Below are 15,957 nucleotides of genomic sequence, written 5' to 3'. Positions count from 1 at the left end.
CACTAAAACAGGTGCACATTCCTATTTGTCCCAATGAGTGCCCTTTAACATATAAATGATTATCTCCACTGTCAGTTTCTAATTACTGATCAAACAGGAATCTTCTAATAGCCAGCTTCTCTTCCTCTCTCTTTGGGTTCACATGGCTAATCTCTGCATGTGCACAGCTAAATGGCAGAACCTACAAAGGCTGCTTGACTTGAAACCCATAACTTGGAAATGGACTAAATTACTTATCCGCTATTGGCTATAATATGCCATTTATTGGAAAGTTCATGTCTCATCTGGATGCTCCATCTGCTACAAACTGTTAGTTACTGATGACAGCAGGATTAGGTCACTTCTATTCCAACTGTTATGAATAGTAGAGGCGACTTGTTTCAGTGAGAGAGGATTTTCATAAAAATAGACTGTCAGGGAACTGCCATCGGCAGAACAGGAGAACTTTGGGAACTTTTATCGGAAGTTCATCAAGAACTTTGCACACTTGACGGCGCCCATCACCGACTGCCTCAGTAGCAAGAAGAAATTTGTTTGGACGGCGGAGGCGGAGCGAGCTTTTGAAGAACTGAAAAGGGCTTTCGCCTCGGAAGAACAACTTCTGCATGTGGACCTACAGAAGCCCATGAGAGTGTAAACAGATGCGTCAGACCGAGCGGTAGGGGCGGTACTTCTTCAGCCGGGAAGAAATACGTCGGAGTGGAGACCGTGTGCCTTCTTCTCGAGGAAGCTGAATAAGTCCGAGCGGAACTACACGGTGTATGACAGGGAACTACTCGCCATTCACGAAGCGTTCCGGAGGTGGAGACATTTATTGATTGGGGCACAACACAAGGTGCAAGTGTGCACCGACCACAAGAATTTGGAGTATTGGAGAACAGCTCGAGTACTCAACCAACGACAAGTGAGATGGGCACAGGAATTTTCCAAATTCCACTTCGAGATTTGTTATGTACCAGGCCCAGAGAACGTCAGGGCGGACGCTCTCTAACGCAAACCAGAGTATTTGGAGGGGGAGGGGGCAATCGAAGAAAGACATGTCATTCCTGAGGACCGCTGGGTGTGTGGGGCGGCGCTGGTGGGGAGACGAGAACTGGTAGAGGAAACGGAAAATGACGAATATGCCCAAAATAAGCTCAGAGGTCTCAGGGGAGAGGGTGAGAGCCTGGAGGGCTTTGAGGAAAGAAACGGGGCATTGTATTACAAAGGGGCACTGTATATACCAGAAGGTGAATTGAGAGGGAGGGTACTCAAGCAGTTGCATGATAGTCCCACGGCGGGACATTTTGGACAACACAAGACCATGTGGATGGTCACCAGGGAATTTTGGTGGCCCAAGGTGAGGGAAGATGTAAAGGAGTATGTAAGAGGGTGTGACCAATGCCAGAGGGCCAAGGGGGAAAGAAGGGCGCCGGCAGGGTTATTAGAACCATTACCCACGCCAGAACAGCCTTGGGAGGCGGTATCTATAGATTTTATGACGGATCTGCCCAAATCCAAGGAGGAAACGGCCATTATGGTAGTAGTGGACCTGTTAACTAAGATGTGCCACTTTGTAGCATGTTCACATGCAGTCACAGCAGAAGAAACAGTGAAGTTGTTTGTAGAACACATCTTCCGGCTGCACGGCGCCCCCTTGAGGGTGATCTCAGACCGCGGCAAACAATTTACTTCCAGGTTCTGGAGGAAGCTCATGAGCTTGCTGCACGTGGAAGTCAACTTTTCGACTGCCCGGCACCCTGAAACCAACGGGCAGGCGGAAAGAGCAAATGGCATCCTCCAACAATATCTGAGGTGTTATGTCAATGACAGAGAGAATGATTGGGTCAAAAAGCTGGCGCTGGCAGAATTTGCCTACAACAATGCGGAGCATGTGTCCACAGGGATGAGCCCCTTTTTGGCCAATTACGGGTGTCACCCCAGGGCATTCCCAGGGGAGGGAGGCGAGAGATGGAGCGTCCCAGCGGCCGAACATTTTGTAGAAGAGATGGAAGCGATCCATCGTCAGCTTCAGCTCAACTTAGAAAGGGCCAAGGCACAATATAAGAAGCAGGCAGACAAGAACAGAAGGGAAGGTGAAACAATAAGGGTGGGGGATCAGGTGTGGCTGTCCACCCAAGGGTTGCCGTTCAAAGGGGGTTGTAAAAAATTAAGACCCAAGAGATTGGGACCCTTTGAGGTCATTCAGCAGGTCAACCCAGTGGCTTTCAAACTCCGGTTACCCAGCCACATGAAATTGCACCCAGTGTTCCACAGGTCGTTACTGTCACCGTACAAGGGGGGAGGTGAAGGGGAGTACACCAGGGGACCAGTCTTGGAAGAGAGGGAAAGCAGTAACCATGTAGCGGAAATCCTCGATTCCAGGTGGAAGGGCAATCAGGTGGAGTATTTAGTGGCGTGGGAAGGGGAACCGGAGTCAGAAAACACCTGGGTGACGGCAGAGGAGGTCAATGACGAGGTTTTAACAGAAACGTTCCACCAAAGATTCCCGAGGAAACCACAGCCGGTAGCAAGGTTTAGGAGGGAGTATTTCGGCACCACAGACGAGGAAGAGGAACTGGAAGGATTCGCGGAGTCGGAGTTGGAAGAAGGAACGGACTCAGATGACGAGGAGTACCGAGAGACTAGGAACCACAACAAGTGGAGAAAGGTGTTCGAAACTTCAGACGATGAGGAAGGTTCTTTCCGGGGTTTTACCTCCTCCCAACCCGTAGGGGAGGAGAAGGGAGGGGGTGAAGGGGGCCCTGGAGGGGAGGTGGATGTCAGGGAACTGCCATCGGCAGAACAGGAGGTGCAAAGGCTCTCTGAGGTAGAGAGAGACGTTACACCTGAAGAGGGAACCAGTAGGGGGCGAATAGGAACGTCAAGGGAAGGAGAGTCGGAGGAATGGCTCAGAGAAAACAGTGGGGAGGTCTCAGGACCTCCTATAGGGACACCCGTTCCTCGCCGGAAACTGTCACGCAGAGAGTCCAGAAGACGTGTTTCCGTTAAGGAGCTTTTATGTTGGAAACGTTTCCGAAAGCAACCACTTTCGGATTCTGCTAGCGATTGACGCAGCCATGCTGGAGGGGCTCCGTCACAGGCAGAGGTTTGAGAACCTGTTCAAACTCTGAGGGACTTGCAGTTTACGCACAAGCAGCTCTTCATCCCATCACATAGACATTGATGAAGACCTTGCTCTGTCTCATCACCACGTGCATTCATCTCTCTTAGATGGACTTGATGTTCAAATGACTACAAAAGGAGATGGAAGCAGGAAAGGTGAACTAAAGGAGAGGGGGCAGAGCCAGCCCACCCATGTGGCGCACTGAGGCAGCCACTTCGGGTGGCAGAATCCTGTGGGACGGTGACCCTGTGGGTGCCCTCCCCACCTTGTTGTCACCACTGGAGAAGGGGAAAGAAGAAGAAGCTTCCAGCGAGATCTCATGGAGCTCTCATGAAATTGTTGCTGGGAAGCCACTTCACCTAAGGGAAGGAGAAGCAGGAATAAAACTGTAGGATACCTGAAAAATTGTCTAACCCCTTATACACCCAATGGATCATGGTACTCAAGAGGTCAAGGCCTCTTGAAGGTACCACCTGATCAGGAGTTCCATTCTGTACAATATAAGAATTGAGGCTTTAGTGTTGTGGCACCTGCCTGCTGGGATTCCCCCTCCCCCCTTAAATATTAGACAGGCACCATCTCTGTTGTCTTTTTCGCGCCTACTGAATACTGTCCTCTTTCAACAAGCCTTTTAAGTAGGGATATTTGGTCCCCATTTGCATCTGTATGGGAATTGTTTTCAATATATATTTTTTTAAATGTGTTTTTACTGTTTTATTGCTTGCTGCTGGAAGCAGGAAAAGAGATGTTTGAGACTCAAAGATTTTCCAGATAACACGAAGGAAACCAGTCAATGCAACTTATGTGCTCCAGAAATAACAAGCTATTGAGTCCTCAGCGAATTTCTTCAAGAACTGGATTCTTCTGGGACTGACAGTCATCCTGGAGGAATATAAAACCATTGTATGTTTCCTCTTAAGTTCTCATCCATCACTGAATGAGCAGCAGAACAGTTACTCTCCAGAAGCTTTCCTTCTTTGATTGAATTATGCTTCTCCTTGGCTTGTTGACTTATCCATCATACTTTATCAGAGACCAGCTCTGATCCTTGTAGCACATGGACACCTAATTGACAAAATATATATTCCGTGTAGATCTAGGAGGAACAGTGGCAAATGCAGTTGGTTCAAGTGCAAATTCTGCTGTCAGAATGAAGCTTGGCAGCTGCTTCAGAGATAGAACTAGTTGAACAGGTTTTCAGGTTAATAATGTATGGGCACAATTTTGGGAGAGAGTGGTTCATGCATGAAGAAGAATCTATTTCCAGTTGTGGCCATAAAGGATGAAGGTAAGCAAATGCTTCAATAGTCAAAACTGTCATTCTATCTGCATAGACATAATGGACACCAAGGAATGGAACCTTCCAGATTTTCATCCAAAAAAATTCCAAAATATTTAAAAGGGTCATTGGTATTCTTGCTGTTCTAAATGAGTGTGTGAGTATAGGAAAGATCCGTTAGCTGAGAATCTGAGACCTAAGACAATGAGGAAGTTAGCTTTTCCTTGCTTTGGTGGTTATGTATACAGTTGGCTCTTGAAAAACACTTTTTCCTCCTTTATGTGTTTTTATATGTTTTCCTCCTTTATGCTGCCAGAGGGAACAAAATGACCTTTGGCTGAGCAGTAAAATCTTTGACTGGCTGCAACAGGACAGGGGTGGGAAGCATCAGGACGCGAGAGACCTGAAGACCCCGTAAAGCAGCCTTCCCCATGCTGAGACTCTCCAAATGTGTTGGACTTCTAATCTCAGCCAATGATCAGGGCTGTCGAGAGTTGTAGTCCAGTCCCTCTGAAGGATACCAGACTACTAAAGGCTTGTTAAAGAGAAGCCCATATGGATGAAGGAAGTTATCCTTCATTGCTAGGAGAAGTCTGATGGAGCGAGGAAACAGAATCATCCCCCAGTCTGACCTGGTAAAGGAAATTCTCACTGTCCCCAAATATTGTGACCATCTAGCTCCTGAAAACAAAACCCATTTTCTGAGGGGCTTCTTACCCCAGCAGACCATTTTCAGTTTTCAGACTAGGGTCAAACTAGGGGTGGCAGTGGCTTAATAATGTGTCTGCCTATTCATGCATGAAGTTGGGGGGCAGGCAGGGGTTGCAGCTGCAGCAGAGTGCACACAACCATAGAGTCATAAGGGACCTGGGAGATCATGCAGTCTGCAATCCACAGTACAAATGCAACATCCTTATCCAGAGTCTATTGAAATGACCGTAGTGAATGAGGTTGTCTCTTCTATTGTCAATCAGTTTTTACTGCAAGAAAGTCCCTCCTGACCTATAGCCAAAATATGCTTCCCTGAAATTTTACCTCTTGGCTCTAGAGCTTCTGTTTGGAGCAATAGACTATGTATATTGGACTAGCTGGACAAATAATATAATCACCTTTTCTATACCTGGTTTTGACCTTAAAGAGGGGCATAGGAGTGAGGGAAGGAGAATCTGACCATGGTAAGGGGTGGCAGTGCTTTCCGGACCTCCTGCCACTGGCATCACCACAGCTTTTACTGGGAGGGACAAGGCAGCGACGTGGTCAGTGTAGTGCAAACTCACTGGCAGAGCCAACCCAGCCCTTCCTGCTAGTGCATTTGCACCACCTCTCCTTGTCCCTTCCCCTCCGTCTGCCGGTATGCTGCGGAGACCAGGCGGCAATGGGAGGGCAGGTAGGTGCTGCCCCTCCCTGTCCCCAGTGTTACCTGCCCCATGCCGCCCCCCATGCCCAGTGCATTTCTGCTATAGATGCTATTGGGAAGGGAGTTTGGCTGATGAACTATGAGACTTTTATATGAGGGGAGTGGGGAAGGTCTAGTTCCCTCCACCTTCACATAGGGATGTGGGGAGGGGATTTTGTTAGGCATGCATTTTAACGTGAAATTGCCAGTTTTTAAACTTCCCTGTCATTTGTCTTAGGCTAAGGATGGCAACGGATCTTACAGGGGCAAATCAAAGTTCTGTGTCTGAATTCATCCTTCTTGGGTTCTCAAGCCAGCCCCAAATGCAGAAGCTGCTGTTTGCCATCTTCCTGACCATGTACCTGATGACGCTGCTAGGGAACGGCCTTATTATCATCCTTATCAGGACAGACTCCCGTCTCCACACACCCATGTACTTCTTCTTGGCCAACCTCTCCTTCCTGGACATCAGCTATAGTACCACTATAGGGCCCCAGATGCTGATACACCTCCTCTCCCAGCGGAAAACCATCTCTTTTGCTGGCTGCGCTACCCAGATGTACGTCTTCCTGTCCCTGGGGATAACTGAGTGTGTCCTCTACGCTGTGATGGCTTACGATAGGTATGCCGCCATCTGCCACCCGCTGCGCTACACCCTCATCATGAGCAGGCCTCTCTGCCTCAAGATGGCTGCCGGGTCGTGGGCCTGTGGCTTCTTCTTTGCCATGATGCATACTGGCTTCACCATGCAGCTGCCTTATTGTGGCCCTAATGAGATCAACCACTTTTTCTGCGAGGTGCCGGCCATCTTGGAATTGGCCTGTGCAGACACCCGGGTCAATGAGCTGGTGGACTTTGTGGTGGGGGTGATTGTGCTCATGATCCCACTTTCTTTCATAGTGGTATCGTACGCTTTTGTCTTAGCAGCCATCTTGAGCATCCGTTCAGCCGAAGGAAAGTTCAAAGCCTTTTCCACCTGCACCTCGCACATCACCGTGGTGACGCTCTTCTACGGGGCTGCCATGTTCATATACATGCGCCCAGCATCCAGCTATGAGCCAGAGAGGGACAAGAAGTTCTCTCTGTTTTACAATGTGGTGACTGCTCTTTTGAATCCATTTATCTATAGCCTAAGGAACAATGATGTCAAAGGAGCCCTGGTCAAACTGGTTTTCAAACAGTAAGTTGTAGTGCCTAATGTTGTGGTTCGAGGACCCGACCCCCGCCCTGTGGAAATGAACACACAAGGACACGTGATATATGGTTTATGGGCATGAAAAGGCCACAACTTTATTGGTTACAGCAGTGAAAAGGTATTGGCTTAGGCATTGGATGTCCACCACAGGGGTTGAATCACCAGGGGGGCGGAGCCTGTTGATGATAATACAACTATAGGCTCTCCCCTGACGTCACCAGGGGTCGTGCCATGGCCTCCCGCCAAGCAGGCATCGGACGGAATACACGACCCCCAGATTCCTTTAACGGAATACCCAAAATTGAAGGCTTAGGCCGATGGCCACACCTAGCCTTCCCACACACCATAACGCAATAATCCAATGCCTAACCTACCCACCAATACCACAAAAGTTGTGACGATTGCTACGAGGTAGGCGAAAAAACCTCATGGCCTACTGCCATGCGGAAAAACTCCTACCAGGCCCCCCGACTAACCAGGGCGACCAACCTAAGGTCCATAGCAAGGCCAATACCCTAAGCTAAAGGGAGTGGAGGGTGGGTGACTCTCGGCGAGACGGAGTGGAAAGAGGCTGAGGAGAGGGCTGGCGCTGCAATTTGAACTTGGCTGACCACACCCCCCAGCGGCACCCGATTGGGTGCCGGTTGGTGGGAGGAGCGCCAGCCAGGGAACAGAAAGGCAGGGGGCTGAGCCCCCTGCTGTGGGCGGTGCTCAGGCTCCCGTCCACAACCACTCCCCTCTCTTTCAGGTAGGAGAGTCTTTGTGGTTCGAGGACCCGACCCCCGCCCTGTGGAAATGAACACACAAGGACACGTGATATATGGTTTATGGGCATGAAAAGGCCACAACTTTATTGGTTACAGCAGTGAAAAGGTATTGGCTTAGGCATTGGATGTCCACCACAGGGGTTGAATCACCAGGGGGGCGGAGCCTGTTGATGATAATACAACTATAGGCTCTCCCCTGACGTCACCAGGGGTCGTGCCATGGCCTCCCGCCAAGCAGGCATCGGACGGAATACACGACCCCCAGATTCCTTTAACGGAATACCCAAAATTGAAGGCTTAGGCCGATGGCCACACCTAGCCTTCCCACACACCATAACGCAATAATCCAATGCCTAACCGCCACCCGAGCCAAAGGCTCGCCGCCAATACCCTCACAGCTGCAACCAATCCCTGACGCTACTGATGATGCTGTCAAGCCACAGGTCATTCCCCAGGTCTGAGAGATGAACCCCGTCATCTCTATACAAGTCCATGTTGCCAATCCGAATACGATCATGCACAATAACTTGGCCATTCCGACAGCGCACCCAACGGGACACGGCCCGGTTCAAAGTCTTTCTGATTTTCTCCACGGCCATACAACACTTCGCCCCTCGCCACACAATTCTCTTCAGGAGGGAGGACCAAAACACGGTAGTCCCGGGACACAAGACAGCAATCTCGCCCAAATCAGTTCTTATACTCCATGACAAGTCCGCCGTACTCCTGGTAACGAGGTCATTCTCGCCTAGCTGGACAATAAGGATGTCGGGGGGGCCGAACAAGGCCACTTTCTCCCGCAACATAGGCATAAGCTCCTGCCAACGCATGCCCCATTTCATGAACCAGAAACAGCGGACTCCCGGATGTAGGCCAAGAATAACAGTGAGGCCGGAACTACACGCCCTTGCACGGGCCCAATGGACGATACTGTGGCCGCAAATCCACACGATCTTTTTGGCAGCAGCTGAGGATGAAAAGAAGAAAGCGACAGGTAAGTGGGGGGGTTAATGTAATGTAATCTAGCGGATATAGGCTTTATATGCATCAGATTTCCACCGGCCCATCTCCTTAATCCTATCCACCGGCAAGCCCAAATGAGCGGCTGTTGTTGCAGCGCCGATCCGTGAATTGATGCCTTAGAAGCGGGGAACCGTCTAGGTGGACCAGAAGAGGACCTGGGCCGGGAGGCCGGAGGTAGGGAAATCGTCTGGTGTCCTTTACCGGACATGGACCCGACTCCGCAGAAGCTACCAGCTTCACAAACACCCCCCTGCCGGCCTGATCTGTTTTTGACTGGCGTATCCTGAGTGTCATGGACGCCTCTGATAGCTGCACATCGTCCAATAAGAGGCCGCGCGTTGAGCCGTTTGCGCCAGCCTCGGCTACAACCTCGCCCACCCGTAGGGCGCCGAAAAACGCAATCGAATAGGCGGCGGAAAACATGCGGGCCTCATACTTGGACCAGCAGATGGATTTTAACTTTGTGCGGATTTTGGACAATACCGCATAAGAGATCGGCTTACGGCCCCCAGCCCGTGAAGGTTGAAGCCTGCTCCAGCCCTCGATAGCCCTGCGGACTAAGAAGTCATTGCACGGGTCAGAGGAGAATGTAGCTTTGGAGAAGAAACTAATGGCAGCTACATGAATCTTTAAGGTTTTGGGAGCTCGGCCCAGGTCATCTAGGTGAGAAAGATATCTTAAGACGTCGTCGGAGGACGGTGGCACGCTAGGAGCAAGCCCCGATGACCCGGACCTGAAACCCAGGAAATCGCACCAGGCCTTCTTATAAGACCTGAGGGTGGATGGTGCGACGGACGCTAATACTCCCTGTATCACTTTGCGTCTCCAACGTTCCACAGGTGCTCCGGAAAGGGTTCGGGCAACAGTTGCGCTCCAGGTGCCAGCGACCGGAAGCGAGACATCTGAAAGCGAGACAAGGCATCCGCAATGTTATTATTGATTCCTGGTACAAATTTGGCAGAAAAGATTATATTATACTCAAGGCACCGGAGGACGAACGACCGCAGAAGGGCCGCTACCCTTGAAGATCGAGAAGACTGCCTTTCCAAAATCTTTACCACCGCCTGGTTGTCGGTTTTGAAGCACACCCGACGGTTTTGGAATTCCTGCGTCCAGATGTGCACCGCGACCACTATCGGAAAAAACTCGAGAAAAGTCAGGTCTCGCGTGATAGCCTCACCCTGCCATCCTGCTGGCCACCGCTGAGCACACCATCACCCCCTAAAGTACACACCTAAACCTAGCGACCCTGCCGCATCCGATTGGACCTGAAAATCTGAAGTTAAGTTAAGAGCGAGACTCCACTATAATTATCTAAGAAGGTCCCCCAAACCTCCAGGTCTTCCTTGACCGATTTCGGGAGTCTAACCCTGTGGTGCGGATAATTGAGGCCTACTGACAGCCTGGCCCAGCGGGTGCAGAAGGGGCGTCCTGGGGAGATCACCCTGCAAGCGATTTTTTTTTTTTTATTTTTTTTAATGGTTTATGGGGGTTAAAATGACCTAATAGGGACTGGATCTGCCGAAGGGTAATCTTTTTTAGCAGAAGGGTGGGCCGGATTATTTCCCTAAGGCTGTCAATTTTTTCCCTACGTAAGCGGGAGGATTGAGCTAACTCGATGCCCAGATACATGATGCAAGTAGTGGGTCCCTCTGCGAAAGGAACACCCAAGTCCTGCGCCAAGGCCGCAAAGGCCTCCAGCAGTGAGGCGCATTCCCCGGAGCCGGACCTCCCCATGAAGAGAAAGTCATCCAAATAGTGCGTAACCCCAATGGAATTTGTTTTAAATCTTAAGGCCCAATCCAAAAAGGTGCTAAATGTTTCGAAAGCCGAACAGGCTACAGAGCAGCCCATTGGCATGGCCTTATCCACATAATATTTACCTTGAAATATGCACCGGCAAAAGGCGGAAAGCCGATTCAATATCACACTTCGCCAAAAGCGCCCCTTGACCAAAACTCCTGATCAATTTAACCGCGTGATCGAAGGTGGCATACTTCACCGAGCATAACTCTGGTGGAATGGCATCATTTACTAAGCCGCCCTTCGGATAGGATAAATTGTGAATGAGCCAAAATTCCCCGGGATTCTTCTTCGGCACGATGCCCAAGGGCGATATATGCAGGTTTGGGAAGGGTTTTTGTTGTTGTTGTTGTTGTTGCTGCTGTTGTTTTTGTTTGTTTTGTTTTTTGTGTGGTTTGTGTGTGTGTGTGTGTGTGTGTGTGTGTGTTTTGATACTGTAAATGTCAGGTTTCAGTTTCCCTCTAGCTAGAAATAACTGCTACATATGCAACATGTTCTAGAAGATTGCCAAAGGTGAGCTCTTAGCCAAAGCGTTATCCACTTCAGTGAAGTGTTATTTCTCACAAAACTAGCAATTTGTTTACTAACTATACATGTTCCCTAATATGGTTAACGGACTGAAATTATGCGATTCCGACTGTTGGGCTTAAAGGCTTACTAGATTCTAGGACGGAGGACAAAATCATTATTGTACTTCTTTGCAATTTTGCCCACAGCTGCCCTGCTCATTGGGAGAACAGGGAATGGATCTGGAACACTTCAAAGCTCCCATGTGTCTTCCTGTTCGGGCTGTCATTTTGTTAAAGCTGTGGTCTTGCTCTTGTAGTTGATCTGGGAGAAAAGGCAGGCTCCCCAGGAAAAAATAATTCCTGTATGAGGTGTTATGGAATGATACATTTGGTTGCCTAATAATCTCAAAAGGGGGGGTGGGTCTGGGAAGGGGTGCCTCTGTCTGGAGACCAAGCAGGGGCTAAGTGGCGGCCCTGTTGGGTTCATCCCATAGTGTATGCCATAGTGTGACTCCAGAGGCAGAGCTAGCTGCTCTGGCACCCAGAGTGGCACACATGGTGGGGTGGGGCTAGCTACCCATGGGGCGGGGCGAGCGTCCTTTCCCTTACTGACTTCTGATTAGTAGAGTCCTTCGCGGTTAAGGAGCCAACTACTAGGATTCTAAAACCCTCTGAGAAACCCTTCCAAAGATAGGATGCTGCACTTCCGTCCGGATGGATGGACAAGTGGTTGAGGAGATAGACCCAGAAGGACTTTATCGATGGTTCCCTGCTGCGGGGGTTCGTCTGGAACTAGAGTGGTGAAAGCCCCGACCTCCCCGAAAGAGCCACTTCCCTTTGTAACACACTGTGGCTGAGTGAGCCCCTGCATCTCTCACACTCGTGCGCGTACTTACAAGACTGCCATTGGCATTGCCCTTTATTGAATTACCCGCACACCTTACGTTTAAATCCTTCTAAGGTCCAGCTTTCCAGTGCGATACACCTCTGATGGCTTCTTCTCGCCATAAAGGGCTTAAGCCATTCTGACTCGTCATCACCGGCTGATGAGGTGCCTGATTCTGGAAGCTAGACCCTGGGCTGCTTATTCTGCAAAGAAGAACTGGAAGCCACCGGGTTATTGATACGGGCCGGCAGCCTCCACGCTGGCGCCCCGATGCGGTTCTGAAAGTCAGTCGTCACCGAGCAAGGCCGAGACCTAGTTTGCACAGCCGCCGTTCCTGACTGAGGGCTTGGGCCTGCACCTGGGTTGCTTAAAGGCTGGCCACTGGTTTGCGAAACAAGGAAGTAAGAAACACAAGGCAAATAGAACTAAAGAATAGCTAAGAGAAAGCGCTGCTCATAGTCAGCCATGAATGATCTGAAGGCATTGAGGAAATGGAGTGGAAAGAGGCTGAGGAGAGGGCTGGCGCTGCAATTTGAACTTGGCTGACCACACCCCCCAGCGGCACCCGATTGGGTGCCGGTTGGTGGGAGGAGCGCCAGCCAGGGAACAGAAAGGCAGGGGGCTGAGCCCCCTGCTGTGGGCGGTGCTCAGGCTCCCGTCCACAACCACTCCCCTCTCTTTCAGGTAGGAGAGTCTTTCACGGGCAGAAGCAAAGTAAAAACGAAAACAAGGAAAAAACGGTAGTAGCCCATCCTGATGTCACTGCATGACTCATACACTGTTCAAGAGTGGGGGTGAGGCAAGAAGGTCTCTGCATCTTGCTAAGATACATCAGGCATCTGCCAGGGACTGGCTGGATGTCAAAGGGCAGTGGGAACCTCCAAGAGAAGAAAGCTGAAAGCCAGGCAATTGGTGGTGGGACTACGATGAGTGGCCAGAGGGAGAAGAGGGAGCAGACCGGGAGGAGGTGTTGGAAACTGAAGGGGCAACAGGGTTTTGTGAGCAGGAAGCGTCTGTGGCAGAGAGCAGCCCAGACTCAGAGGCAGAAGCAGAGGCTGGAGAGGAGGGGGGCCAAGAGGCAGAGATGAGGCAAACAGATGAAGAAGCCACAGGTCTCCTATGCCTGCTGTGACCTGTTCCCCTCGTCCTTGGTCTCTCAGAACCCACTGAGGTATGAAGAGAGCGAAGCAGAGGCAGATAAGGTGCCAGAGTCTCTAATTACTTGAGAAGTCCTGGGGGAAGAGGAGACTTAGGCAGCTGGGCAAAGATGGGGACCTTCAGTCCTCGCAACTGCCTCATTGGGGCAAGATCTACTGGGAAGAATTGCTGTGCTCTCTAGGCCTGAGCTGTTTTGTTTCTTTGAATAAAGAGCGTTAACTTCACTGATGCCGTGTGAGTTATTGCTGGTCTGCTTCTGACACCCACCCAGATAGAATCTCTGAGGGTGCTACAATATGCTGCAGGAGTAGGGAAGCACAGGTCTCCGTGTCCAGCCCTCAGGAATCTTCCCAGGTCTTGCCCCTCACTGATCCTGCTCCACACCCTTCTTTTGCCTGGCTGGAATATGTCTTTGGCAATCCCTCTTGTATAAAGAGGTGTGTGTGTGTGTGTGTGTGTGTGTGTGTGTGTGTGTGTGTGTGCAATGCAGCCTATTGACTGGATTATAGGTCATATTCACACAATACATCTAAAGCACTCTTTTGCCACTTCAAACACTGTGGAGAGAGAAATATTTCTCCCTCTCGCTAGAATTCATGCACATCCAATGAAACTGGACATTGGAAGATTCGGGACAGATAAGCAAATGGGCTTCTCCATACGGTGCAGAGTTAAAACTATGGAAGTCACTCCCACCAGAGGCTGTGGTGTTCACCGATTTGGAGGGCTTTGAAAGACAAATACATGGAGGTAAAGCCTATCCAGCAGGCTCGTTCTCTCTTGTTGTTAATAGTGATCTGTTGGTTCCCTGTGAAAAGGGAAAGACTGGAGATGCCATGGTTAACACTCCCATTTCTGATCTGAGGGACAATAAAGCAGCAGAATCCAGGACAGTTAAAGTGGAGTCTCAAAACACCATTGTGCTATTTGAAAGCACACAAGATAGAAGGCAGAGGGGAGAGTTGGTGACTCTACAGAGAGTACAGCAAGGTCCAGGATGACCAAGAGAGGGAAGCTGGAAACTGTGTCAGAGCACAGAAGAACGCTTCCATGCTCAGACCACAGAAGATGAATCATGGTGACATTCTGTTGGGTTGAAATAAACGACAGACGAGTGACAAGTGTCATATGGGAGGCATCTCTCGAGCATGTCTCGGAGAGTCCCGTTTATTGAATATTACAGCATTGCCACATATGTGCTTGTTGCTGATTGGTTAACACAAATCATATGCAAGGGTTGCATATAGGCATTAATCATCAATAGATTAAAGGTTGGGAAAGGGAACACAGAATTGGACAGGTATGAAAACCTCCTTATTAAACTATTACTAGTGATTGATATAGCAAAACTTAAAAGGGCATAACTATCGCATTCCATAGATGTGGTCAACCATGCATTAAGAACAGGTCAGGGTAAGATGTTTCATGAACTCAATGTGAACTAAACATTATAGGGTGGGTGAGGAAGGAATGCTTCAGCTCAGAGCGGTTTGCCAGACTCATGTGCAGAAGCAAAACCTCCCATCAACATTCGACTGGATAATGACAATAAAATAGTATTGTAGTTGCGTCTCTGACTCTATGATGGATGTGCTGTTATCTACAGGAGCTGTGGGCAGCGCCTATGGCTCTTCAGATGTTCAACTCTTTCTACCACCTGCCCCAGACATCAGAGCAAATGGTTGACACTGGTAGGTGATGGCACCCAGCTACATCTAGAAGCATGGGAAACTGCCTTAGATTGAGTCCACCCAACTCAGTAGAGATGACACTGGGAGTGTTAGGATATAGTTCCGTTCCACCTTAAATGGTCAGGCATGATTGTTGTGTGTCACATGCCTGTTTACTTCCTGCTCACTGGGAGTTTTCGTTTTGTATATAGCTTTTGTTCTGGCTGTTTTCCTGAACACGGATGCAAGCAGTCATGTTTTTCCTTTGTTCTGATCTACGCTGAATGAAGCTGTAAATATACTCTCCTGGCTGAATCGTCCATTGTGGAAACTCTGCAGAAAGGGTGTGCACGAGTCTTGAAATGTGTCTGAGGCTCATGTTGCTAATTGACTGATACGGTTCCAACGGGAGACCGGGAGATTGTCCGGAGACGACCTGGAGGCCTGCCTAGTGGCTTTGTCTCCCTGGCAGTATCCCAACAACAGGTTATGGGCCCAGATTCAAGGCACTTACAGGAGAGTAAGACTGCGGAAGACTGCGAGAGGTATGTGGGGAAAAGCAAGACTTTTCTGTGCCGCAGCAGAGTTTTTGATGGCCGAGCCAATTAATTAGGCTGGAGGAGAGCAAGTAGGCCTCGTTGAGTTACCAGCTGCTAAAGATAAGGCTGATTGTAAAAAGGAAACCAGCTTACGGTTGGCTTTGTAGGGTTTAATGTAAGGGACATTCCCAGTTGTCCCTTGAGATGCCAGGGTTAGAACTGGGGATCTTGTGCATGCAAAACAGACGCTCTGCCATGGAGCTATGAATAGGAACCTGCTGTCTGCTTCATGGGTGCTACTAGACAACCCACGTAAGAAACACTGTGGCGTGGCATGCCGGCATCTTCCTATTTCTCCTCAGGCAGCAAAATGGGACACACTGCCCCTGGCCAAGGCTTTCCACCACAGGTTTCAGAGGGCTACATGTTTCCCCATCTCTGACATAAGAGGTGGTTCTTAACTGCTCCATTGGTTCAAATCAATATATGGTTCCTTTTCAAATCAATAAGTGCCTAGCCTCTTTTAAGCTCCGATTGGTTGCATTTCTGTGTCTTTGCACCTGATATGCAGAATTCAGTTGCGAGTGTGACTGTTTGGAAAAGACTGGTATACTGAAAGCGGCTAT

General features: G+C 49.6%; 2 protein-coding genes across 4 annotated transcripts in view; one reads left to right on the top strand and one right to left on the bottom strand.

Annotated features, from left to right (window-relative positions):
* LOC310670789 (olfactory receptor 2D3-like) overlaps positions 1–6,965 on the top strand; it is a gene marked incomplete at its 3' end in the record, with an annotated part of 126,299 nt that extends 119,334 nt beyond the window's left edge. For both annotated transcript variants that reach the window (XM_083426550.1, XM_083426551.1), the window contains one exon: positions 6,020–6,965. In XM_083426550.1, coding sequence (XP_083282676.1) covers positions 6,027–6,965 — 939 coding nt within the window. In that variant the 5' untranslated portion in view covers positions 6,020–6,026. The remainder of the gene's footprint in view (positions 1–6,019) is intronic.
* The window catches only part of LOC310670490 (E3 ubiquitin-protein ligase TRIM7-like), a 329,122-nt gene that overhangs the window by 223,347 nt on the left and 89,818 nt on the right, over positions 1–15,957 (bottom strand). The gene's annotated exons all lie outside the window — the stretch shown is intronic.

This window comes from Podarcis tiliguerta (assembly GCF_965153285.1).
Source record: "Podarcis tiliguerta genome assembly, chromosome: 2".
NCBI lineage: Eukaryota > Metazoa > Chordata > Lepidosauria > Squamata > Lacertidae > Podarcis > Podarcis tiliguerta.
This window is presented reverse-complemented; position numbering and strand designations above follow the sequence as displayed.